The 24,291-nt window shown below is 38.4% G+C and overlaps 6 protein-coding genes across 9 annotated transcripts in view; 3 read left to right on the top strand and 3 right to left on the bottom strand.

Annotated features, from left to right (window-relative positions):
• Positions 1-762: 762 nt before the first annotated feature.
• On the top strand, positions 763-3,566 carry LOC108615575 (cysteine dioxygenase type 1). Of its 3 annotated transcripts, none has more exons than XM_089470640.1 (3): positions 763-915; positions 2,620-3,181; positions 3,248-3,566. In XM_089470640.1, exons 1-3 carry the CDS (start codon positions 913-915, stop codon positions 3,424-3,426), a joined length of 744 nt encoding a protein of 247 aa, XP_089326766.1. In that variant the 5' UTR covers positions 763-912; the 3' UTR covers positions 3,427-3,566. The 3 variants fall into 3 exon arrangements, with proteins under 3 accessions (XP_089326766.1, XP_089326767.1, XP_017865630.1); XM_089470641.1 differs by lacking the exon at positions 763-915 and adding an exon at positions 2,296-2,564; XM_018010141.2 differs by lacking the exon at positions 763-915 and adding an exon at positions 2,297-2,489.
• A 91-nt stretch (positions 3,567-3,657) lies between these two features.
• Positions 3,658-5,437, bottom strand: LOC108615578 (TIM double twin CX3C motif protein). The gene is made up of 3 exons (XM_018010144.2): positions 5,025-5,437; positions 4,802-4,966; positions 3,658-4,120 (listed from the first exon to the last, which is right to left on the bottom strand). The coding sequence occupies exons 1-3, from the start codon at positions 5,109-5,111 to the stop codon at positions 3,908-3,910; spliced, it is 465 nt and encodes a 154-aa protein (XP_017865633.1). The 5' UTR covers positions 5,112-5,437; the 3' UTR covers positions 3,658-3,907.
• Positions 5,438-5,606: 169 nt separating this feature from the next.
• Positions 5,607-6,516, bottom strand: LOC108615580 (TIM double twin CX3C motif protein). The gene is made up of 3 exons (XM_018010147.2): positions 6,288-6,516; positions 6,057-6,221; positions 5,607-5,984 (listed from the first exon to the last, which is right to left on the bottom strand). Exons 1-3 carry the CDS (start codon positions 6,372-6,374, stop codon positions 5,796-5,798), a joined length of 441 nt encoding a protein of 146 aa, XP_017865636.1. The 5' UTR covers positions 6,375-6,516; the 3' UTR covers positions 5,607-5,795.
• Positions 6,517-6,540: 24 nt separating this feature from the next.
• mRpS28 (mitochondrial ribosomal protein S28) lies at positions 6,541-7,441 on the top strand. Its single transcript, XM_018010142.2, has 3 exons — positions 6,541-6,915; positions 6,973-7,094; positions 7,197-7,441. The coding sequence occupies exons 1-3, from the start codon at positions 6,646-6,648 to the stop codon at positions 7,387-7,389; spliced, it is 585 nt and encodes a 194-aa protein (XP_017865631.1). The 5' UTR covers positions 6,541-6,645; the 3' UTR covers positions 7,390-7,441.
• Positions 7,138-8,595, bottom strand: LOC108615569 (tRNA-specific adenosine-34 deaminase regulatory subunit adat3). Of its 2 annotated transcripts, none has more exons than XM_018010130.2 (2): positions 8,007-8,595; positions 7,138-7,950 (listed from the first exon to the last, which is right to left on the bottom strand). In XM_018010130.2, exons 1-2 carry the CDS (start codon positions 8,593-8,595, stop codon positions 7,463-7,465), a joined length of 1,077 nt encoding a protein of 358 aa, XP_017865619.1. In that variant the 3' UTR covers positions 7,138-7,462. The 2 variants fall into 2 exon arrangements, with proteins under 2 accessions (XP_017865619.1, XP_017865620.1); XM_018010131.2 differs by having other exon boundaries at positions 7,138-7,944.
• Positions 8,596-9,886: 1,291 nt separating this feature from the next.
• The window catches only part of GEFmeso (Guanine nucleotide exchange factor in mesoderm), an 80,606-nt gene continuing 66,201 nt past the window's right edge, over positions 9,887-24,291 (top strand). Inside the window, exon 1 of the mRNA XM_018010114.2 lies at positions 9,887-10,902. Coding sequence (XP_017865603.1) covers positions 10,866-10,902 — 37 coding nt within the window. The 5' untranslated portion in view covers positions 9,887-10,865. The remainder of the gene's footprint in view (positions 10,903-24,291) is intronic.

Here is a 24,291-nt window from a genome sequence, read left to right as displayed (position 1 = left end):
AACTCCTACAGGTAAGAATTTGAAAAAGAAAGCGGGTCAACATACGGGTTCATGCTAAATGGCAAATGCTGTTCTTAAGGTTAAATGGCTTAAAAATAGATTACGGAAAATTTAATTTAATTTTGGAAATCAGCAGGATCTGCTTTCTTAAGCCCAAGCACGTGTACAGCAATTTTACCGTTACCTGATTGTTAGCTAGCATTCATGAAATGTACAAAAATGACAATAACAAAACACTTGACATACATAATGTTGGTCTCAAACGGCATTTGACCCTAGGCAAAAACCAACAACAGCAGCAACGGTTAATCACTTAAGGTTTGGCTACCCACTGAGCCGATGATAACTGCTTTCTTCTGCAAATATCGAAAAACAACAATAACAGCAGCAGCAGCAGCGAGTCTACATAATTAATAGCTGTTAAAGGCGAACGCTGCAACAACAATGGCTCAACGAAACACAAACAAAGCCGAAGCTGACAGCAGAAACAACCACAATAACTCCGCGACTCAGCGTGACAAAAAAAAAACGTAGACAAATACGAAGAAAGAGCAGCAAGAAATATGCAAATAACAAAAACAACAGCAGCAAGCAGCAGCAATGGCTGCCATAGCCGGCGGCGGTGACAGCGACGGCGGCGTCAACGATGCCTTGAAAGCGCTCAAAATGCCAATCGAGTCCGTAGCATTTCACTCAAATTGCGTTTTGAGTGAAACGAAGTGACGTTTTGGTATGGGCCAACGGATTCACATAAATTGGTGAAAGATATCCAAAATGCGCACAGAAAACAGCCGAACGCGCATACAACTGGCCAGAGTTTGAAGACAGTGTTGCAGTGCAGTGCATAATACTACTAAAATTATATTTTTAACTACGTTTGGCAGTAAAAGTTTTAACAAAAAGGAAAGCAATATGGTAAGCGTGAACTTTTGCATACAATTTAAGTTAAAATCCTTTTAAAGTTATACAAATACCTTTGGTTATTTATAAGTTGCATCAATTTTATGGAGTATTCACTAATTGCAGTTTCCTTTGTTGCTCTTTCTCGTAACTCGTTGCGAAAGTTGTTTTGCATTTGAAAAAACGTTGCAAAATCTCTTGTGTTTTTTCTTCAAATCTTCAAAATTGGCTAATGGCCATAGCTATAGCCGTGACAGCATTTAATTACCATTCATATACATATGCATAAAGAAATCTATCAATTTGAGCTTTACTATACGCAATGGAGGCACGTCGCAATATCAAGTGTTTTTAATAGGCTCATTAAAATGCTTAAGCGGGACTCGTGGCTTACATACAGAGTGCGGATGGCCTATAGAATGGTTTAAAATTTTTGAAATTCATAAATATTTGTAATAGACTTAAATACTTATTTAACACAATTTGAAAATTTTGGATTATTATTTTCACTTTGAGCTTAACTTTAACAGATATATATTTTGTGAGGTTAGGTACACAATTTCTGATACTCGTTCACATAGTAAAGACAGCATATTCATCTACCTTACAAGATATATGGCTCTCTCAATTAAGTAAGCCCTCGAGCGCTATTTTCGTATTTCTAGAGACAATATTTCCTATTTTTGTAAACCTAAACCTGACGTGTTTTGTATTTAGTAACGTTATCTATGAATAGACGCGTTTAATATACTTTGTTTTCATATAAAGTCAGATTATGTAAGATGTTTTCCAATCTGCTGAAAGGTAGAGCTCTGTAGCTATATATAGTCATATATGGCTATTTATATATCTATAGCAGTAACTTTATAGCTCTCCATTCACAAGCCTTTCCCAATCTAAAACTATTTAACTAAAGCAAAAAAAAAAAAAAAAAAAAAAAAACAATATGTTTAAAAAATGGGGCTTGACTCTTAAGCCGAGGAAATCCATAGAAAAAGATTCTAGAAATGACGCAGATAGAAATATCAACTGATAGACTAAGTCAGTTTCTACAGTGAATACCCGCAATATTTATAACAATGTATGCATATATGTATATATAGACAGTACATGATCAGATGGCATGCGTCAGTCGAAACAACAAGAGTTTGAAGACATTTTTTTGCTTATCAGTGAAGCTGAATTGGGAGAATACCAAATCTCTTGAAATTTGGGTGTCAAAAATGGTGATTTTTGTTCAGGTTTCGGAGGAGGCGGAGGCGGAGGCTGCCGCCCATGCCAGATGTTGAGCTCCTGGCAACATATATTATAAACATGGCCATAGCTCAGAGATCGCTCATTTTAGAGATAAGAGTCAGGGGTGAGATCTTACGTATATATTCTTTATAAGAAAATATTCGGTTTATTGACTGACAGACGCATTCGCAATCAGTCGGTTGAGCCAAGTGGTACGAGAGCAGCTACATTGCAATATATTCCCATATATATATATAGAAAGAAAATAAAGACAGAGCTGATTCTAAGCATAGTTCAATAGCGCTATTGATAACTCTATCACGAACACTCAATTCATTTAAATCAATCAAGAAGTAAGTTTACAGCGATTAAAATACTATAAATCAGAAATTTTTCCATTGATCGTAGACAGATTATATGGTATATATGTATGTATATATGGCAATTATATTAACAGAAAATTCGTACATCTCTGAATCTCAGGTGAATCAAAGCAAGTGTAAAATGGCTTTGTCCAAGATCGATGGGGAGATCGATAATATCGATCAGGAGAAATATTTGCGCCAGGCGACGCATTACTATTGCGCGCTGGAGAAACCATTAAAGTTTGGACCCGCCGTGGATAGTTTGCCGGATCTGATATCGGCATTGCATCGCGAATTCGACGCGAACTATGTGAACATCGAGATGGTGAATCATCTGATGCTCGCCTACAAATCGAATCCCAAGGAATGGCGTAAATATGCCAAATTCGATCGTTACACGTATACGAGAAATCTGGTCGATGCCGGCAATGGGAAGTTCAATCTGTTGATACTCTGCTGGGGTGAGGGTCACAGCTCATCGGTGCACGATCACGCGGACTCGCATTGCTTCATGAAGATGCTGAAGGGTGAGCTGCGAGAGAAACGCTATCGGTATCCGAACCGGGGCGGCGATGAGGAGCAGCAGCAGCAGCAGCAGGATCACCAACACATCAACGATCACGAGCTGGTGGAGATCGGCGATAAGCCCATACCAGTCAATGATGTGGCCTACATAAATGGTGAGTGCCTCATGCACTGCCCTAATCAAGTCATTCCTTAACGGTTTTCCTTTTAACCCACTTCAGATAACTTGGGGCTGCATCGCGTGGAGAATCCCAGCCATACGGACACCTCGGTCTCGCTGCATCTCTACTGTCCGCCCTTCGATATGTGCAACATCTTCCAGAGCAATGGCAAGAAGATACCAGCCAAGGTTACGTTCTGGAGTAAATACGGCGTACGCAACAAAGCCAATGAGCAATAGACTACAAACACACATAGATATATATATACTCATATATATTTAAGTCTCCTATTATTAGTTGTTAAGCTCTTAGCTATACCAAAAATGTTAAATTAAGTTACATTAACTGAATAACAAAAATACTTTAAACTAGAAAACAAGTCTTATCTATGGCGCCTTGAACCCCCCCAATGCTTATCATGTTCCACGTACACATACATACATAGTTTCGAATTTAGCACGAGTTAGCGGTTTTGTTTTTCCTTATATGATTCGATTTAATTCATATGGACACATACACAAATACCGGAAAATAGATAGAAATAAAAGAACTCGAATTGGTTTCCTAACGTCGATTCGAAGGATCCTTCGCTGATCACTGATCGTGTGTAGCCCCTGCAAAGCATCAATTCGTGCTGCCAGCAGGACATCATTGATTGATAATGTGCTATGATATGATATATGATCATCGAGAACTGATCATTGATGGTTTCTTCTGCTGTTAAGCATCCGCACTCTTTTGATCACGCAAATGCGATCTCTTCGGCACACCCCTGTCGAGTGTCTTCTGTATGTTCTTCATCAGACCGGGCAGCAGATTGATGTGCTTGTCCACACAGTTACCGGTGCACACCTCGAACAAGTGTCTGGATCGCGACATATCGTGTTCGTTGGGATTGCTGGGCAGCTTCGAACGGGCATCGCTATTGCATTCCTAGGGGAATTATTAAAGGATTTGTAAATATATACAATTTAGTGCTGAGTATATTGATAAAGATAAGAAAAGAGTATTTCCTAAATAATTCAATGTAGATATATCTCTAGATACTTTTCTATTATACTATATTAAACTGAGCTATTTGCATAAACATGAGATTTTTATGGTACGAACTGTACCTTTATGAATGAATGTCCTCATAAGTTTCATATTATGAAGTTATGGCTATACTTAATGTTACTTATATGCAATATATAGATATAAGGTACAGCTGACAAATTAATCTATAAGTTTAGGCTATACAATATCTTGGCAATCAAATTTCCATAGAGTGTATATCTAAATATAGTAGCTATATTTACTAACTAGATCCTTAGATTATCTTGAATCTGTTCCCAATAGGTGAACAGTTCATTTCTCTTACCTTGACAAAGTCTTAAAAATGATAGATCATTGATATGAATACGATCTCTCTTAAAACTAAAGCCTTTCCTAGCTGTACTTTAAGCTGTTTCCTCTGCCTGGCATCAAAATGTCTCTATGAATAATCTAAAATTGAAAGACTGGTCTCTTCTATCTGTAGTATATCACTAAGCAACACAGATCTCTTTTATAGCTCCATCCTTCGATCTCCTTGAAGCTGTTCAGCTATTCACCTGTGCCGTTCAATTCTCTCACCTTGACACAGCCCTGCAAATGGCTTTGGAACTGTCCCAGCTCGTTCTGCAAATAGTCCTGGGCATCCATTAGGGGCGAGGCGCACTTCTCAATGCAACGTTGCACGCTGTCCAAGGTGCCGCGCTCATCGTCGCAGCAGGTGGCGGCGCACCGATGCATTATGGACTAGGAAATTCGATTTTTAAAATATATATCTATACTGATATATTCGCTTGAAGCTCACCTGCATGCGCCGCAGATGGGAGCGATACATGTCCTCGATCATGTCGCTAATGGCGCCCTCCAGACGTCGCTTCTGTTGATCCACCATTTTTTTTTTTTTTTTTTTTAGGTTTATTTAAAGAATTTTGAAAACAAAACTACGTAAAACTTGGTGTATATACATAAATGTATAAGTATATGGATATATGTATATATATTTTCTTAGATCTATTTGTTTGAATCTATGTAATATATAAATTGTTTTCAGTGATGTGAATAATAGCAAAGCAAACGTTGTTTGGGGTTCAAGTGTTTACTGATATAGTGTATAATGATATATGTATGTACATATATTTCTCTATTGCTCAAGATCCCTAGGGATCAAATAATGAAGATAAAAGGGAGAGAGAGAGAAGGAAAGAGACTCTCTGAGAGCTGAATGATCATGTTAATTAACTTTCATATAAGTATGTCCAAACTTTTATACTCTCTCTCTATCTCTCTTTCTTACATATAGAACGCTCTAGCTCCTCTTCCTGACTGCCAGTTTTTCTGCTCCAGCTTCTTTTTCTGCTGGATTTTTTATTTAAAAATATAAAAGACGTTTTCTGTTCAGTTTAGGCGCCATAAACCTGGCTTTAATTAGCGTGCTTAAAGGGGTTTTATGTTTTTCTTTTAGTTAACAATACATTTCAGAAAAGGGAGCTCAACAATTAAATGCAGCATATATGCACTATAGCATCTATCTTACACCACATATATGCTATAGCACATATATGCACAGGACTTAGACTTAGACTTGCGGTATGGCGTCGGGTCCCTTGGCTAGAACCGATTTCATTGTCTTCATTAGATTGGGTATGAGGCCAACGTGCTTGTCGACACATTGTATGGCGCATCTTTCGAACTGATCCGTAAACTTGGCTATCTGATCCTCGTTTGGATTGGGTGGCATTTTCACTTTAACATCATCGTTGCATTGCTAGAAATGAAACTTGTTGCAATTAACTCTCCAGCGCTCGCTCTCTCGTCTTATGTATTGTATGTAGCTCACCATGACGCAACGTTGAAGTCGTCCCTGAAATTCGCCCAACTCGTGCTGCACGTAGTTTTGCGCCCTTGTCATGGGCGCTGAGCAACGATCGACGCAGCGCTGCACACTGTCCACGCTTGAGGTCCCGTCTTGGCAACATTTTGCCGCACACAGATGCATGTCCGTCTGTTAGAAAGAACAGGAAAACATCGATGAGTACATTTCCAATTGGATTCGTATTGGAGTAAGTACCTGCATTTTGCGTAAATGCGACTTGTCCATGTCATCGATGAGCTCGGTCACGGCTGACTCTACACGTTGGCGCTGTTGTTGTATCATTATTATTAATTATGGATTAAAGTCTGCAACTGCAACTGCTGATTTCGTAATATATGAAGTGTATAAAATAGTAATATGCTGCCCGGCTAGACAGCGTGTTTTGTAATTCGTAACGATAATAGTCTGCTTATCGATAAAATGAATTGGGATGTCAGCTGTTTTGGCTGCGAGTGGCGGCGGGTCGATGACCTGGATTTGTATTCTATCGGCTTAGTTGCAGCATTACCTGTGTAGTAATTCTTATTATTTTTCTAATTTATAAATAAAAAGAATGTCGCTGCTGCGTAAACTTGGCACCTACACAATGCAAGCGAATGTTTGCAATTGGAGCCGCCAGCTATCCGCCACACAGCGCTTGTTCAGCACTGAAGGAACGACGACGAGCGATAAAAATGTGAGCGAGACACAGCCGGAAGAAAATACGGCCAAGGGAGGATTCGCGCGTGCCTTTGAGAGATATACGGCGCCAGTGGAGCCGGAGCCCGAGCCCGTGGACAATCAGAGTTTTGCTTCACTGCTGCGCAACTCCAAGTTTATTGATGTAGGTAGCATTTGGATATTCTAGTCAATGTTTATGTAATCTCGTTAATTTTTGTAGCTGGGCGATCCGGAGGGCAAAGTTGTCAGTGGTAAAATCTTTCACGTTGTCGGCGATGACTTGTATATAGATTTTGGCTGGAAGTTTCATTGTGTGTGCACGCGACCCGCGAGGAATGGCAGGTGAGAGCAAATACTAATTTATATGCATATTTATATCAAATAGTATATATCAAATAAGTATTTTATTTATGCTTAAATCGTTATAAAATTCTGTTTGTCTAGCGACTATGTGCGCGGCGCACGCGTTCGTCTGCGCGTCAAGGATCTGGAGCTATCCACTCGATTCCTCGGCTCCAGCAAGGATATAACTATACTCGAGGCTGATTGCCAGCTGCTGGGACTGATCTCCACGCCCACGCGTCAATCGAACCCACGAGTGGAATTCAACGCACCACGAATCGAGACGTTGATCTAAAGATCTACACAAAATATCTATTCACTGCATTAAACTAGTAAAAGAATCAAAAGTTTTTCTTGAAGCAGCTTTGTCACATCGTAAATTGGAAGACTTCGTAGTGATGATTCAGTTCCTTGACTGCGTGCAACTGGAATTTGCTGGTCAGTGCGCCATTCTCGGATTGCTCGAGGAAGAAGATGCGTTTGACGCGACTGTGCACCAGCGCCATGGAGCACATCAGGCAGGGCTCACGCAGCAAGTAGACATCGTAGCCGGTGCACAAGTAAGGACCGTATTTGCATAGATTATCAGCATGGATATCCTCAACAACTGGCTCTGACTGCTGCTGCTGCTCCTCTCGCCTGGGCAGCTCAGCGCCCAGGCTTAAATCCTGGCAAGCTGCGTCTTGCTTTAGATAGTCGTAAAAGATTTGTGGCAAGCCACTCAAGGTGCTCTTTGTGTGCGGTTCGTCTTTGACGAATTCCACATCCGATTGCCAGGCGCCGCCACGTTGACTGCGCGCTACATGATCCACCAGCCACATTACGCAATGCTGATGACTGCTGCCGTCGCCTGCAGCTGCGAAAGAAATCGCTGAGGATCAAGCTATCAGTGACTTGGGTTCACTTCCTCACCTGCTATGGCGACAATGCTCGGCCTTCGTGGATCTACGCAAATGCCCACATTTTGTCCCTTGCTCACATCCTTCGATAGCTTCCATAGCAGCTCGGCCATTCGTTTGTGGTATGCCCTTTGACTGTCTGTAAAATTACTGCCATTCTGCAAGGATTCGGCATATTTATCCGGATGAAATTTGCATGGCCAAAATTTGCTCATTTTTTCGTATTGCACACGCAGCTTGGCCGAACTGGCAGGCACCTCAATTACATTCACATTGCGGCAGAGGGCCTTTAAAACATTATCGGAGATCTGATGTAGCTTCAAGTGCTGCTCTAGTGTCTCTTTAATATCATCTGATGGACATATTAACACATTCCTGTCATGAACGCGCTTCAAATGCTGGAAATGTGGCAGCTTCAGGGCGAGCTCTTTGATGACTGCTTGCAGCTGTTGTTTACTCTCCAATTGACAGCTGTGCACCTGCATCAGCTCTATGTCCTTTTTGTAGTCATCGGAGAGTATTGCTTTTATGCCAAAATTGTCAATTTTGATTTTTTTCGTAGCTGGCGGGCATAAATTGTCCTTAATTTCATTGTTGTCCATTGCTTACAAATTATCGAGTAGTTGTAAGCGCATGGTATCGATACTGTACATGGCATGGTCACCCAACTATCGAGTATATACAACCATTTGGTTTCGATATGCACAGCATAGTAAAATATGTACGATAGCTATCTGAAAATTCGATCGAACAGATAGCTGCCCGCCAACAGTCAAATAAAATTAAATTCGAAATTTTATGTGATGTAATTTGTATTAAAATGTGTTATTCTAAAAGTGGGTTTCTCTGCTGTATATCTCTTTACAACGGAAGTATAATTATTGGAGTATCGGGCGTTATATTCGCCATTATTGGTCTTGCTATTGCCATTGCGAGACTTGCACATATATTTTTAGTATGGGCAATTTTGGCAATAATATTTCTACTCATATATTTAACAGCCAAAATACTCCTACTTTTAGGTGTTGCATTTGTAAGTTTTTGATTAATAAATATATATGACTGTAATAAAAATGATTATTTTTACAGCATAAATGCTTTCTCGTGCAACTGTCCTTTTATATAGTGTGCATATCGTTATTTTTCGCTTTTGTCCTGTGCGTATGGATAATGGCTGTTGATGGCGCAATATTACTCGGCGTCATAGGATTATTCATTATTTTGGGCACGTTTAGACACGGGATAACGATAAAATGAAAAATGTATATATTTATTTTCGTTTCTTTGAATTTCAGTGGAAATTTATTTTGCCTGGATTGTGATTTCTTACTGGAATCTGTGTGAAAACTGCTGTCTAGCTTAAATTTTTACCAAAGCGCACAAAAGTATTATATATTAAATGCATGTATACGAATTTGTTACCACATGAGTGTATATCTATATAATATATAATGTATGTGGCACACTGTGTTGAATTATTTTATGTTTAATATTCAACAGTATAATTTTAAGCCTAATGTTTTTCGCTTTTCAATAAATGCTAACAATAACAATGCTCTCTAAAGTTAAATAATTGCATTCAACATGTATAGCAGAGCCATTTTGAGTTTAACATTCGATTTTTGTAACGGCCATCAATAACAGAAACTGTTAGCTGTGCTGCTAGTAACAGATCAGATTCGATCATAACAATACCATTTGAGCACAACAATTGCACAATATTAAAATTAAAACTCTTATTAAACAAACAAAGGTAAATAACAGTAAGAGGCAACAGTAATAGCTCCAATTGGTATACAAAATTGAATTTGATCAACAGCGAGAAAAACAATAAAGAGCGACCGTTAAGCCGAACGTGTTTAGAACTTATAAATTCGTATAAGAGACTATCGAATTGTGTCGGCTCCAAAAACGCGAATTCAGTTCGCTTCGAAACGTCGTGTGGGTGAGTTGGTGCAGCGGTCATTTGTTATGATCACAGTCGCCGTCGTCGTGGTTTAGCGCGCGTGCGTGCAACGCTTGGAAGTGTTTTGTTGCTGTGTGCGAGAGTGTTTTCCACATTTAGAAGTAACGGTGCGAAGGTGAGACTGGAAAGTCAGCGAAGCGCGTTCATTTCAAGTGCATCTTCAGATTGATATTTTGCAATTAGCGTAATTTTTTGTTATACGAAGAGTTTTCTTACCTGTTCAGCCAAACAACAACAACAACCAATAACAGCAACAGCAAAGTTTTCAATATTGAAAATATTCATGTGGCCAGGCAAAGTTCACAGCCGGTTTAGTCATACGCGAAATTCTGAGAATTCTACAAGTGGATTTGATCTAACAGTTAAGTGTGCGCGAACGTGTGTGTGCATGTCTGCCTGTGGCTGTGTGCGTATGTTTGTATTTATGTATAACAGCTGTTGCACTGCACCTAAAGTCTAAATTGCGTACTTATTAGGTATTTGCTCTGCTCCGCATAGCAGCAGCAGATAAGATAGAAACCAAAGACGTTTTGCACAGTGTAAAACTCTTATATTTGCGCCCGCGTGTGTGTGTGAGTGTCTACATGTGTGTGTTTATCTTATCGGTAGACCATTGATTGAAGTAGCTTTTTGCTTTTGGCTAAAGCAATGCCGGGTGAAGTCATTTGCGCAGCGACTAAGCAAAAGAGTCTATGGACAGCTAGATAGGATATCTAAGCACCTATAAAACACCCAAAACCAGCCAAAAGAAATAAGAGAAGAATAGAAAGAGAGAATAAAACCAGCCACGCAATCTTTGGCTAAATTTGGACACAGACCAAATACCAAACAAGGCATTGCGAACATAAATCAACTGCAACAGGAGCAGCAGCAGAAGCAGCAGCACCAGCAGCAGCAGTAGCCAAGATGGAATCCGATTCGGACACCTGGGAGGACTTTTTTGGTAAGTACGATGCCACATAGTTCGTTGAACCTGCCACCAATCACTTGCCTCCATGATCATCATCCTCATCATAATTATCATCACTTTGATGACTCAGCGCAGCAGGACTGCACTGTCAGAGATGAGCATGTGACATGAGCCGTTATGTGCATTCCAATCAGTGCAGTGTTGTCAGCGGCGCTTATTGCCGAATCTAGCCGTTTTCCTTTCAGTGTCGGCTGTGCTAGCTCATAGCCAAAAATAGCTAGTGCTTGAGCAGTTTACATTGTTAGCTTTTATCCTAGCTTTTATTTATGCATTACCCATAGCCGATTCTAGCTTGGGAAGTATGCAAAATTAGCGATTTAGCTTTTTTCTGCGCTTATTCTGAGTTCGCAACACTCGTTCATCTTTGGTGTGGCGTGTGGCAAGGTTCTGTCTGGGGAGGTAGGCGTACGCATTTTCGCATGTTTTAGCATTTCGATTGTCTGTCTCCCTCTGCCCAAAAATGGCAGACACTAACACACGCGCAAGCGTATACACAGAGGAGAGCACAGGCAGACAGAGGCCTGGTTTTGTTTTTGTTGGCTGCAGTCGTCGCTGGCGTCGTCGTCACTATAACTGTACACTTGAGTTGAAGTGCGTTTTGCTGTAACGGTTTCCAGTTCCATGATTTTTGCGCTGTTTTCGTTTTTTTTTTTGCATTTTTCTCGATTCGTGCGCGGCTTGTAATGAAATTTAATGATAATACATAATTTTTGTTGCCTCAAAATTTTTGACCCAAATTGCGTTTGAGCCACCCAGCCGAGAGCAATTGAAATATTGTTGGTCTTTTCTTTTCCCACTTTGCCATTTTATGTTAATCGCCTGCGTCTTAATTATGACCCCGTTATAAAGGTAACATTTTGAGAGCGCGTGCTGTTTGTCTTTGTTGCAAATCAAATGAGGGCGAATTCAAAAGGTGCCAAGAGGTGGGTGGGGTGCGTCCGCCAGTTTCTCGCCCAACAATAATTCAATTGTGCATTAGTCACACAATCATAATTTATATAAATACGACTACGACGCTCGTTCGACTGCGCTTAATGGCAATTTTTTGCGCTCTTAGATAACAGTACAAGTGTGCTGGCGGTCACTCACAAAGGGACTGTTAGTTAGCATTTCTCTGTCGGTATATAGGTGTGTGTGTGTGTGAATGCGATTTGACAGTGTGCTATAAATGACACTGTTAGTGCGTAATGATTGCGAATAGGTGAGCTTAGGTTTTTTGTTTTTTGGAAATCAGTCATGAAATCAATCGTAAAGACTCTCTCCATCTCTCTCACATATATCCTCTCTCATTCACTCTTTGCTAGTTAAAGTCGTTCGGTTTCGGTCTATTTTCGATAGTCTTACAGTTTTCCAGTCTTTATTATATAGATTAAGTTTATTGATTAGCAAAGAAGCTTATTTTTAACGAGTGTCAAAAAATTATAAATAATAGTAATACAAGATAATAAATCGAATTATTACTCGATTTTTATAGTCTGCAATTATCGTCCATAGAATTTACTGTCTTAATTGGATTGTTCACTATATATACGTTCTTTGGTTTAATTAATTTTTGTTTTTCAATTATTTTTTGGAAAGCCAATTAATGTGCTACTCTCTCTATCTCATTCTTCGCATTTAATTTCTCTCTCTTTTTTACTCCCTGTTAGTCAGGCAATCAGTCACTTTTTTATAGCCTAGGCCTAATTTTAGCGTATCGCCTTTCTCTTCGATTTTCATGGCCTTCAATTAATGCCCACGAAGTTAGTCAAGTCTAAATATGCATTTTTTAAATCGAATTTCATTGCATTAGCAGACTTAAGGCAATAACCCACACACACACACACACACATATATATATATATATATATATATATATATATATATATATATAAATAGTGTGCTCAGACACTTGTCTGCCTTCCACTTAACAGATATTCAAGTATTTCTATATATACATATTTACATATATGTATATATATTTGTGGAAATAGAAAATTGATATCGTTGCCCTGTTGCTTGGACAACATTTGACCGCTTGTGCTATCAAATGTCACTCTTTAAATAGGGGCCGCAGAGGGGGTTTTCTATTTGTTACTTCCAAAAAACGAAAAAGAAAGAAAATAACTGAAAGTCAAATAGAAAATTTGTCTGTTGCTGTTCGACTTGTTGACACAAGTGCTCGCTGACAGAGAGTCGCGCATGCATAGAGCCTCTGGGCAGGTCAAGACCGAGTCAGACTCGGCACTTTTCCTCACCTTTTATAAACAAACACACAAATAGATAGAGAGTGACAGAGCGAGAGACCCAGAAAGTGAGTGAGAGAGAGAGAGATCGCGAGATGTGCTGTTAAGGAGGACAATACCTTTAACGGCTGCTGTCAAACCGCAAACACCACGGGAGTCTCGACTCGACTCTCAGGTCTTTTGAGTCTTGGAGTTCATTTGATATTATTGCTCTGTTTCTGATTGTGATCTGAGAAAGAAACCTTTTTCGGCTCTGCGGCTGTGCCCCCTTTTGTCATACCCTGTTACAATTGCTAGAAGTCTAATCAATTAGAAAATAAATAGATTTGAGTTATTTGACGTACACAATATCAAAGCAAAACAGATTCTAATATATCATATCGCTAATTACTCCTATTGTCTCAGAATACATAAGTAACGATATTCGGCCAGAGTTCTTTGAACATATATTAACATAAATTAGAGAAACTTTTGGATGTATATCAGTTTATCTTATCTGGAATAAGATAAATTTATAAATATTATTGCTGTAACTACCTAAAAATCGATCGCTATCGTTTGAGCTATTTTTAGATTAAACGATCATATAATACTCATTCATTATAAACTCATTTTTTATACATACATATATCATTATATCAACTATATCTCAAGAGCCTAGTTTAGCTCTCTATCCTTTATTCTTCTCTTTATTTTCGTTAGACATTGGGAATTTCTATGCAGGAAATATATAATAACTAATTGAATACCAATATTACTCACACTCTATATATGTGCAGTATCTCTATATATGTAACATATACGTATGTATGTATATTTATTTTGTGTGTTCGATAAGATTTGTTCGCTTGACTGTGATAACGGCGACAAGGCCAGCGGAGCCAGATAAGTCCGGCGACTTTATAGATAAATTCCACTGTGCGCCGTTTGCTGCGCCTTGATCCAAGAGGTCAAGATAGTTAGTTGCGCCTTCCATTTCCGTTGCCCAATTCAGTTAATGAAGCTAATTGACAAAAAGTTCAAGAAAATTGACGCATAATCAGAACGCGCTTCGGTTCAATGCGGTTCACTGTACAACTCAAGAGACGAACTCTACTTACATACATATACATATGTATATATGTTTATTATTAATTCCCATTAAGCACTACACACTCCAGTATTACCTCACCCAAAGCGAACTTCTAATTGCAGCAAAGCTCTCTCGCTCTTATACGCTTTCCCCCTCTCTTTCTCTCTCTCTCTCTCTTTCTGATCTACCTACTTTAGGTACTTGCAGTACCTCGAGACATGACGTGTGTGGGCCGTGAGTCGGCGTTTGCCAGCTTGTTCTCAATTCTTTTCTTTTTTTGCATTTTATTTTTGGTTTGCTCTGTTGACGTCTGTCGGCTCTGGCAGCTCTACTCTAATTGCCACAGCTGTATTTCTCTCAGTGTACGCACTTCTAGCAGCGTTGTGGGCGTTGCAGAAGGTCGTAAAACTTGCAAGCGATCATTGCGCACGCACGTCCCAAAAGGTTTTTTCTCAATGAAGCCCACAACAGATGCAGCTCAGGTACTTAATACCCTGTAAAAGCGCAGCAGTTGGATCGTTTGAACTGGATAGAAGCATAGATCTATTGATATAAAGCTTAGTAATTCTTAATGTGGTTACAATTTCTGGTATGAAATAATGAAATCTTATACAATATATTATATGTAGTCGATAAAAATTATAAAGCCACATATTCATATCTAACAGTATTTATGTAGTTTATCGATATTCTTTGATATCTCGATAAATATTGTTAATACGGTTCTGATTCGATTCGATATGTAGCGATATCAATTTTTTGTATTCAATAATTTAAAATATCGATAAATAGCCTTGCGATAAAAATGATAGAATAATAGATTTTAGGTAGAGCTAGAACTCTTAAAACTCCAATTCATTTCAATGCCTTAGCTTTCACAGGGTATCTATTTCTCGTTCATCTACTGTTGCAGCAGCCATACCTCATGCTGTTTTGTTGCCGTTTGCCGTTGTCGTAAGTTTGTGGGACTTTGACTTTAATGAACGCTTTGCGGCAAATGCAACTGCAAGTCGTAGAAACTGCCCCCCTCTTGCTAGACTTACTGCGCCCCCTCTGTTCCTCTCTCTTACTCGGTTGATGTCTGCCCGCCCGCGTTCATCCTTTTGGCTTCGGCTTTTGGTCTTTGGCTCAACACAATTCTATTTTGGCAGCAAATTTATAACTTCCTTGGCAAATGCCATTTGCTTAGACAGTTTACGCCTACCCCCGTTGAAGAGTGGCTGCGGGGGCGCGAGCTGCAGCACTTAAGCCTGGCTCAGAACTCACTGAGTGACAGTTTTTTTTTTTCTCCCATTCTTCTTCTTTTTTGTTTGCTTGACAATGCAGGGGAACTGCCTAGGGCTGTCTGGAGAATATTATTGCGATATGACTTACGCATGCTTCATTCACGCTGATTTACCCGACATGAGTCACGGGCCAGCCCTGCGAGTCTGGTCACTCACAGATATTGTATCTGGAGTCGGGTAACTGTGCTGCAGCTCAAATTGCATTGCAGTTCAGCGCTGCGACGACAGCTGCCCAAAGCTGCACAATTCACAATAAACATAGGCGCATTACAATCTGAAATTTATTGTGGTGTGAGGGAGCGAGTGAGAGCGCATTGAGTAGATTCTTTGATGAAATGTGTAACGTAATGAAGGAAGGAAATGAGTAAAGGAGAGCGGGGACGGTATGTAGTTGCTTCTCAATAGAAATATTAAAAATAAAACAGCAAATTTAAATATAAAAAAAATTTAATGAAAAAATATTTAATAAAGTGAATAATAAATATATACATATATAAAATCATTTTAAGCAAATATATAAAATAAAAAAAAGAACAAAGAAGGTTAGACATAAAGAAAGTAAAAATAAATTAAATAATAAAATACTTCTTTTTTTCTTTTTTTTCTTTTTATTTTATTTTTACTTTCTAAAAATAAATTTAGCTTGAAAATATAAAGAAAATTAAAGGAAATTATCATATCAGAAATACAAAATACTAGAAAATATACAAGTTATATAAATAAAATAAATAATGAGAAAATTACACAAATATTTATGAAAAATATTTTAATGTATCAAATAAAAACTAACTAGTATATTTAATATATGTACATATAACTCTACAAAAATTGAATTCAGCTTTTACCTCATGTCAAACAGTGGACTATCCCTAGATACCCTAGTATTTTGTCTGGCTCTAACTGTTAGCTGTGAGCCGTTCTGTTTTCCAATTATTGTTGCTCTTGTTGTAATCAGCTTTTATTGTTGCTGCTGTTGTCTCAGCTGCCGTTTGAGATTTTGGTTTCTAGTGAAAGTTATGCTTTTTTTTCATGCCATCGCCAGGTTTTTTATTTTTTTGTCATTTCGTCGCGTCTACAGCGGCCTTTCCATTTCACTTTGAGCCACTGGACTGGAAAGCTGTGTGTTGCGGACTGCCTCACGATGGCCCCCCCCTCTCAGTGCCCCCTCGCTGGCTCTTCGATCCGCTCATCAAGTCAGGCCAGGCAGTGAGGCACGCATGCGCGTTAAGTGCAGCCACAATGCCAATGCCTTTTGTATTTATCAGTTGTGAGATGCGAGCTTTACAGAATCTTTCACGCTTCAGTTGTCAGACAAGCTGCTCCCCCCTCCCCATCTCCCTGGCTCACTCTGTCTCTCTGCTTCTCTTTCTCTGGGCTGACATACTTTCGCTTTCATTTGAAATAAGCCTGGCATTGCACTCGCGCTTGTGACATAATGCACTATTTGAAATTAATGCTAAATGATTATTTATCGGCTCGCTCGCTCTGCCTCTGCCTCGGCACAATGCCTCTTGTTGTTCTGCTGCTCCGAGTGAAACTTAAGCTCTAGTTGTTTTTTTTTTCTCCTCCAAGTTTTTTGATTAATTACGCTCACTGCGCTTTACATTTCGAAAGCGTTTCATTTCGTTTTTCTTGCTCTTTCCCTCTCCCTCTCTCTCTTTGTTGCTGTTGAACTTTTGTTGACCCTGGCTTTCAACTTTCGTGCTGTTGCCCTCATTTTCCTGAATTGGGCTTTGCCGGGGCGTTCAACAAATTTTTGCGCAAATTTTGTAACACGGCGCAACAAATCAATAATTATTAATAGCAGCAGCATCAGCGGCAGTGGCAACACCTTAAACCTCATGTTCAAGGTCAAGTTTGCAGGTATGTGTGTGTGAGAGAGAGAGAGACAAAGAGAGACAGACTCGTGCGTGTGTTTTTCCAGCTTGTTTAACCATTTAAAAACATAATTACGTTTATCGCACATGCCACGCACACCTGCCCAGGTGTGCTGCGCCTCGCAGCGGCTCTCCTCCATCGTCGCATTCACATTCGAATTCCTCTGGCCAATGTAAACAAAAGAAATAGTAAATCAACTATTTGCGCAAATTAACAAATATTGTTTCGTTTGGAACAGTGCAACAGTTTCAAATGTTGCAAATGAAAGGTTCAGGCTACGCAATATATGTGCTCACACACATACATACATATGTTGTGCGATAATGCCTCGAAATCGTGAGTTAGTGAAGTCGTTCGATCATTCCAATCTCCAAGCTCCAATCTCTTATCTAACTGCCATAACTAGTTCATGTTGAGTTTTTTTTGTTGTAAAAACATATGTTTCATATTATTTAATGAGTTGTGTTTAAGGATTTTTTTAAAATTTATTATATCAGTAGAAAAATCCGGAACTAGTTCATTTTGATTTGATTTTTATTGCATGTTTGCAATCATAAATTTTGTAAACTAGCAGCAAGTTTATATAAGCGTTATTCATATTGCCATATTCAAGTTCCGGAGCTAGTTCATAATTTTCCAACTTATATTTGTGAATAATTTGTTGTACTTAAGATCTAGTTTATATTGTACCTATTCCAGTGCTACGCAATTATGGAATTACTCTCGAACTAATATGCATTATTATAAAAAATTATTAAAATTTATGTAGGCATTGCATAACCATACATACTCTATAAATATACTCTATAGATCCAAACAATGAATACAAAACTATAATACAAATAATTTCCATTTGAAAACGACTTATAGAAAAAAGTTCAGGAAAACAATTGTAACAATGGCTCAGCACAATTGTTTAGGCTTATCTTTTAATTGCTTAGATCTATGCAGATATACTTATCTATTCATATAGCCTTATAGGTTAACCATTGTTGTTGTTGTTGAAATATTTCCGGAATGCAGAATATGGTATGATATGCCAATTCAATTGTCTTGTGAGTCATGATAGCTAGACAAACTATAGACAAGTTCTTCCATAAGACTAAACTCCATAATTTATCTAGATAAATGCCTATATATGTGAAAGAGTACGTGTGTGTGTGTGTGTAATTACCTAGCTCACATTGTTTAATGAAATGACTTCGAACAACCTTCAAATGTCAGCGACTTTATTTTTCTTTTTGTATTATTTTTGAGCTTGGCTTACATTCAGGTAAATGTGTGTGAGTGTGAGTGTGTGTGTGTATGGAATGTAAGTGCATACATTAAAAACAACAACAATACAAGTGAAGTTGTCATGTAGGGAGTGCTCGACTAGGAATCTACCCTGATTGTCGAGAAGAGATGGGAAGGAATTCAGAATTCTATATACAAATTTCGATAGTTAGGTCTCTTCTTCTTCTAAAAGTCGGAGAACTTTAGGATTCCATGAGCTCTATTTGCCTGTTCCACAAATTTCAATCAGAAACAATATGCCCTATACATTTTCCTTGGACACTAGGGTATACAAAAAGCCAAGTGGAGTAGCTCGAAATTCCATTTTAAGGTAAAAAAACATATATGTATGAACAATACTTAAAAATGCATTGACGACTTCTTATAATTTTTGTTGTTGATTTTTCATGTTTTTAGACTCATTCACGAAAGTGAAATGAGTATATTGGTTTTGTGCAATGTCCGTCTTGCTGTCCGTCCGTCTGTCCGTCTGTCCGTCTGTCCGTCTGTCCGTATGAACGCAATCTATTTCGGCGCTATTGAAGCTAGAGACTTGAAATTTGGAACACATACTCGTGTATATCTCCGATTTATAAAGTGTTAAAATTTTCCCGATCCGCCCACTAGGGGCGTGGCAAATCGGAAAATGCATTTTCCGATATACCAGAAATCATGTTTGTTGAAGAGCTAGAAAGCTGAAATTTGGTATGTAGGTCCGCGCCAACCACCCAAGATCACAAGCTATGGCGGATATATCTCCGCCCATTAGGGGCGTGGCAAATCGGACAAAACTGTATCTCCTAAAGTTATAAACCTAGAATGCTGAAATTTTGCACGTAAGCTAATGTTTTAATTCTATGAAGATGGGTGAAAAAATTATATATCTACGTCCCTTAGGGGCGTGGCAAATCGGACCTGAAGATATAGTGATTTTTCGAATTCTGCTATATTTTAGGCACTATTGATGCTAGAGATCTGAAATTTGGTATATATACGCGGGTTGATCACCCAAGTCCAACGAGCTATGGTAGATATATGTCCGCCCATAGGGGGCGTGGCAAACCGCAAAAGTTTATATCTCCTACAATTTAAGAGCTAGAGCCTTCAAATTTGGATAGTTAAGTTACTGGTTGCCTCCTCTATCGATGCCCCAAAAATAATTTTTAAGCCTCTTTAGGGGCGTGGCATATCGAAAAATACCCTGTAATTTTCACATTTTTTGAGCGTAAGAATTCAAATTTTGCATTTAGGTAACCGGTTACTCGTTCTAAGAACTGGCTAAAATTGAGGAGTCGACGGCCACTAGGGGCGTGGCAATCGGCATTTACAGTGCCCGTATCGCGACATTTATATGCGTCAGCCATCTATTTATGCATTTGTACATATAAATAAGCTTAATAGATATTCATAATACAAAAGGAAACATTTTTATGAATTTAAAAAAATTTAAAAGAAGCTAAAATAACAAAAATTTGCAATTTACAAAAAAGTGTTTTCCGCGGGATTTGAACTCGCACCCAACCCAAACAGCATGTTTGTCAAAATAGCTAAAATAATGGTCGTCGGCGCTTCAGCCTACAGCACCACCGCGTCGTTTCGATCAATAGAAGTTAAAACGAAATCACATTATTGTTATGACGCCACATAGCAAAGAAAAGCCAGAGTGGTGGCTGGAAATTCAAAAACAATGCAAAGACAAATCAATCGCAACGAGATTCTTAGAATATGCTAGAGTACGCATTTATGTGTGCATACATACACACATACAAATGAGCGCGTGTATAAGGCTGGAATGCTTGATGCTATGCGTGCAGACTTACATATATACATATGTATGTATTTGCATATATGTATTTGAGGGCTATTTAAGAAGAAACAAATTTAAACTTATAAAATTATTCGACTAAGAAAATGAAAAGTATTAAGTGCCATTCAGTCAAGCTCGCACCTTCCCAATAAAATATCTATTTTATAAAAAACGAAAAATGTATGAAAAAAAAAAAAAAAAAAACATAGTAGAGGTTCGAACCTCCCTACTCTAACGTTACTTGCGTCGCCCTTAGCACCCGCGCCATTGCTTTGCTCGAGCACTCAGCTGCTAAAATAGAATAGCTTAATAAGAGAGCGTCATCAGACAAAACTACAGTAACGGCTAGAAAGTCCAGAAATCAATCGAAATTCTAAGAATGTGAGAAAAGGCGCGCTTCTGTCTGTACGCATAGAATAGACGATGAGTGTGTGCACATGTATAGTAAAATCGCGCTGATCTGCTGCTAGCTTGAAGCCGGTATCCAATATATGGATATAAATACATGTATATTATTAAAAGTCAAAATTGTATAAATTATATACATATGCATGTAATTTGAATGCAATTATGCAATGATCATAGCAATAGCTATCGATGATTTTCCCATTTTAAATGGGATCATGCCCTGTTTTTTGTTGCGCACTAGACTTGAAAATTGCACTATATACTCTGGTTGACAGCGTTTGGGCTGTGAATGAGTCTTCTGCAATCGGTATCGCCCGACTGCAACGTTCTTACTTGTTTAAGCTTTGAGTTTGACAGTTGGTCTGTCAAATAAATCTATTGTAAGTCTTTAAATGTGTATATATGTATACACAAATATACATATACATAAACACATATGTATCTGAGCTCACAAATCATAAAAAATGCAAACACAGCTGTTGTTTTTTTCTTGAATTTTTATTTATATTTTTTAACTATGCAAACAAAACAAAAACTGATACATTTAGTTTTAATTATATTATTTATAGTTTTCCTGCTGCTAAGCAAACGCCAAAAAAGTCCAAACCATAAATAAATAATTTCTGAAATCAAATACAAACAGATCTTGTTTATCAGGTTTATTCTCTGTTTGTTTGTTTTATTTTTTGCACAAAAGTTCAACAAAATCGAGCGCAAAAATCTGAGAAGAAGCAAAAAAAAAAAAAGAAAAAGGAATTAAAAACGTGAGCGAACGTAAACAATGAAGCGAAACAAGAATCTGAACTCTGATAAAAACTTTTGCAGCATTACGTATATGACTTATGTAAAGCTAATATTGATAAATAATCAAGTGAATTGACGTGATCATAAAGACAATTTGGCTCACAAAATTGTTGTGAAAGAGTCTTGGTAAAAACTGTGTCAGATTATGAAGGGAATGATAACAGAACGACAATATATGTATATTATCTTATCTGTATATCAGATCAGCTGTTGATATAATTTCAACTGATTGTGGATATTGATTTTTGTGATCTGTGCTGTGTACATTTTTATATTGATCTTTAAAATACTCTAGATAATCAGAGTTGAGGGATTAAGTATACGTATATATATATAATTGTACGATAGATGCTATATATTTATAAATTCTTATATATATTTTTCTAGAAGATTTCGTGGATTTCGGGAGCTCGACTTTTGAAACCTATCTATGATTCATTCTATCAATTTTGTATCTATGTACATAGATCATTGATATATTATACTATAATTTATCATTCATGGATTATATTTACAAACATCTAGATTGTGATTTGGGAGAGTCCATAGATGCTTAACCTTCATCGGCTTTTGTTTACTGATTAATGCATGCATCGACTGATCCGTATTTTTTATTCTATTGATCTCTTTGTCGAAATATAGCTAGGCATATATCATTGATGAAATTTTTGGCAAAACCGAGATGTTCTAACTATTTACTGATCCATCTATTCAAATCTATACAAATACATATCTTCGTACATATCGATAGGCTTCATCGATATCTTTGGCATATATTCTAGGCATCTATTCATCTAACTAGATATTCATTTCGCTATTTGATGCAGTTAGTAGTTGACCCTATCCCATTGCTAATTGCAGATTTGTTGCTCAGCACTTGAGCATTTTCTCTGCATCTATGAGATACTGGCTCTTTGATCTTCACATATGAGCATCATCATATCTGCTGTCAGAGGCAATTGCAGACTTGATTTGCAAAGATCTGTTACCTGTTTCTTCATCGCTTAGCTAGGCGGCCGGCACACTTGAAGCCCCCGCACGTATTGTCGGAATCGGGTCTGGCACTTGTGCAGCTGTCTCTCAGGCGGGCGCGTCTTAATGTTTTCTCTATGGCTTTCACGCCCATCACTCACGCCCACTCGTGGCACTCGTGTTAGCCAGGGCTAAAGAGACACTCGTGCTCGTCCCCACATTCGCGTCAATTTGCATAATTTTTAAATTAAAAAACTGAGTTTATGTAATGACATTTCTAACGGTTTCGTCTTGATGACTTCATAGGAAGTGCAAAGTGGACAAACACTTCGCCACACCGCGGCTACTGGACACGAAAAAACGAGGCTCGAATTTGCATAGAGCTGGACACTGGACAACGTCAGCGTCAACGTCATTCCGGGCCCAGGCGTTTGTTAGATTTATAAACCACTCTTAAACTGGTCAACATTAGAGTTATATCAGTCAACTGTTTATGTGTGCATCCATGTTCACTTGTACACCTCTCTCCTCTCTCTCTCTCTCTCTCCCTCTCTCTTTACGTGTCCATGTGAGCAATCTGCGTGATCAGCACACGACGCTAATGTACAGATCATGAGCACTGATTGCGTTTAGTGCATGAAAATTGGAAAAACTGGAAAACTTGTTTGTCCCCGGACTTGTTCTCTGCCTGCCACATGATCATCATCATCATCATTAGGATCATTATGATGATGTTCATCATCAGCATTGTCGCCGTCGCCGTCGCCGTTGCCGTCGCTTGGCTTGCCTTTTTCTGCTTATTAATTTCCAACACAAACTGTGCGGCATATCAACGCCAAATTACAAAGAGTCGTTCTTGTTCTCCCCTCTCTCACCCGTCTGCCTCCGCCCTCTCCCTTTCTCCCTCTCATTGTGTACTCTGCATGCACGCTGGGTCAGTGACGCCCCAGCTACGATCTATGCATACATCAGATGTCGACAGTTCGGAATCCAGTGCTCTAATTAATTAGAACGACTTTAATTTTAAAGCTGCTGTCAATGAATTGAGCAAAGGGCCCTGACCTGCTCAATGGCTAGCTTTATTGTTTGTCCTTATACCCAGTAAATGCTGAAGTGCTCCCAAAGAGGTGTGTTAAAGATACATAGATATATTCTAGATTGGGTTAAATATAAGTTTTCTATATAAAAAGAGAATATATTTCTAGTTATAATCAGTTAATTGAGTAATCGATTATTATCGATTTTTAATATGAGTATTAGAAATAAAGCTATAGGAGCCCGCTAATTTCTTCAGCTTTCTCTTTTCTCTTGCCTATTTTGGTGCATAGATAATTATCGACATATATCGATATATCTGCTTGGTTATTATTCGATTGCAATGCTTATTTTCTTCTAATATACAGGATATCTGCTAGTGGTGTATTCCCCTTTGGAGAACCTATTAAGTAATGCCTAGCAGCGTGACAATTTCAGCCCAAAGAAAAAATCTGATACGCAGTCCCCAAAAAAAAAGCTTTGGACCTTCACCTTCAGTTGTTGACGCTCTGTAACTTCAATTAATTTATGTTTATTTTCTTTTTTTGTGTATTTTGTTGTTATTTAACATCATTTCAACTGGTTCAACAAATTGTTGCT

The sequence above is a fragment of the Drosophila arizonae genome, chromosome 5 (assembly GCF_054131065.1).
Source record: "Drosophila arizonae isolate 15081-1271.41 chromosome 5, UAZ_ARI_1.0, whole genome shotgun sequence".
In the NCBI taxonomy this organism is placed as follows: domain Eukaryota; kingdom Metazoa; phylum Arthropoda; class Insecta; order Diptera; family Drosophilidae; genus Drosophila; species Drosophila arizonae.
This window is presented reverse-complemented; position numbering and strand designations above follow the sequence as displayed.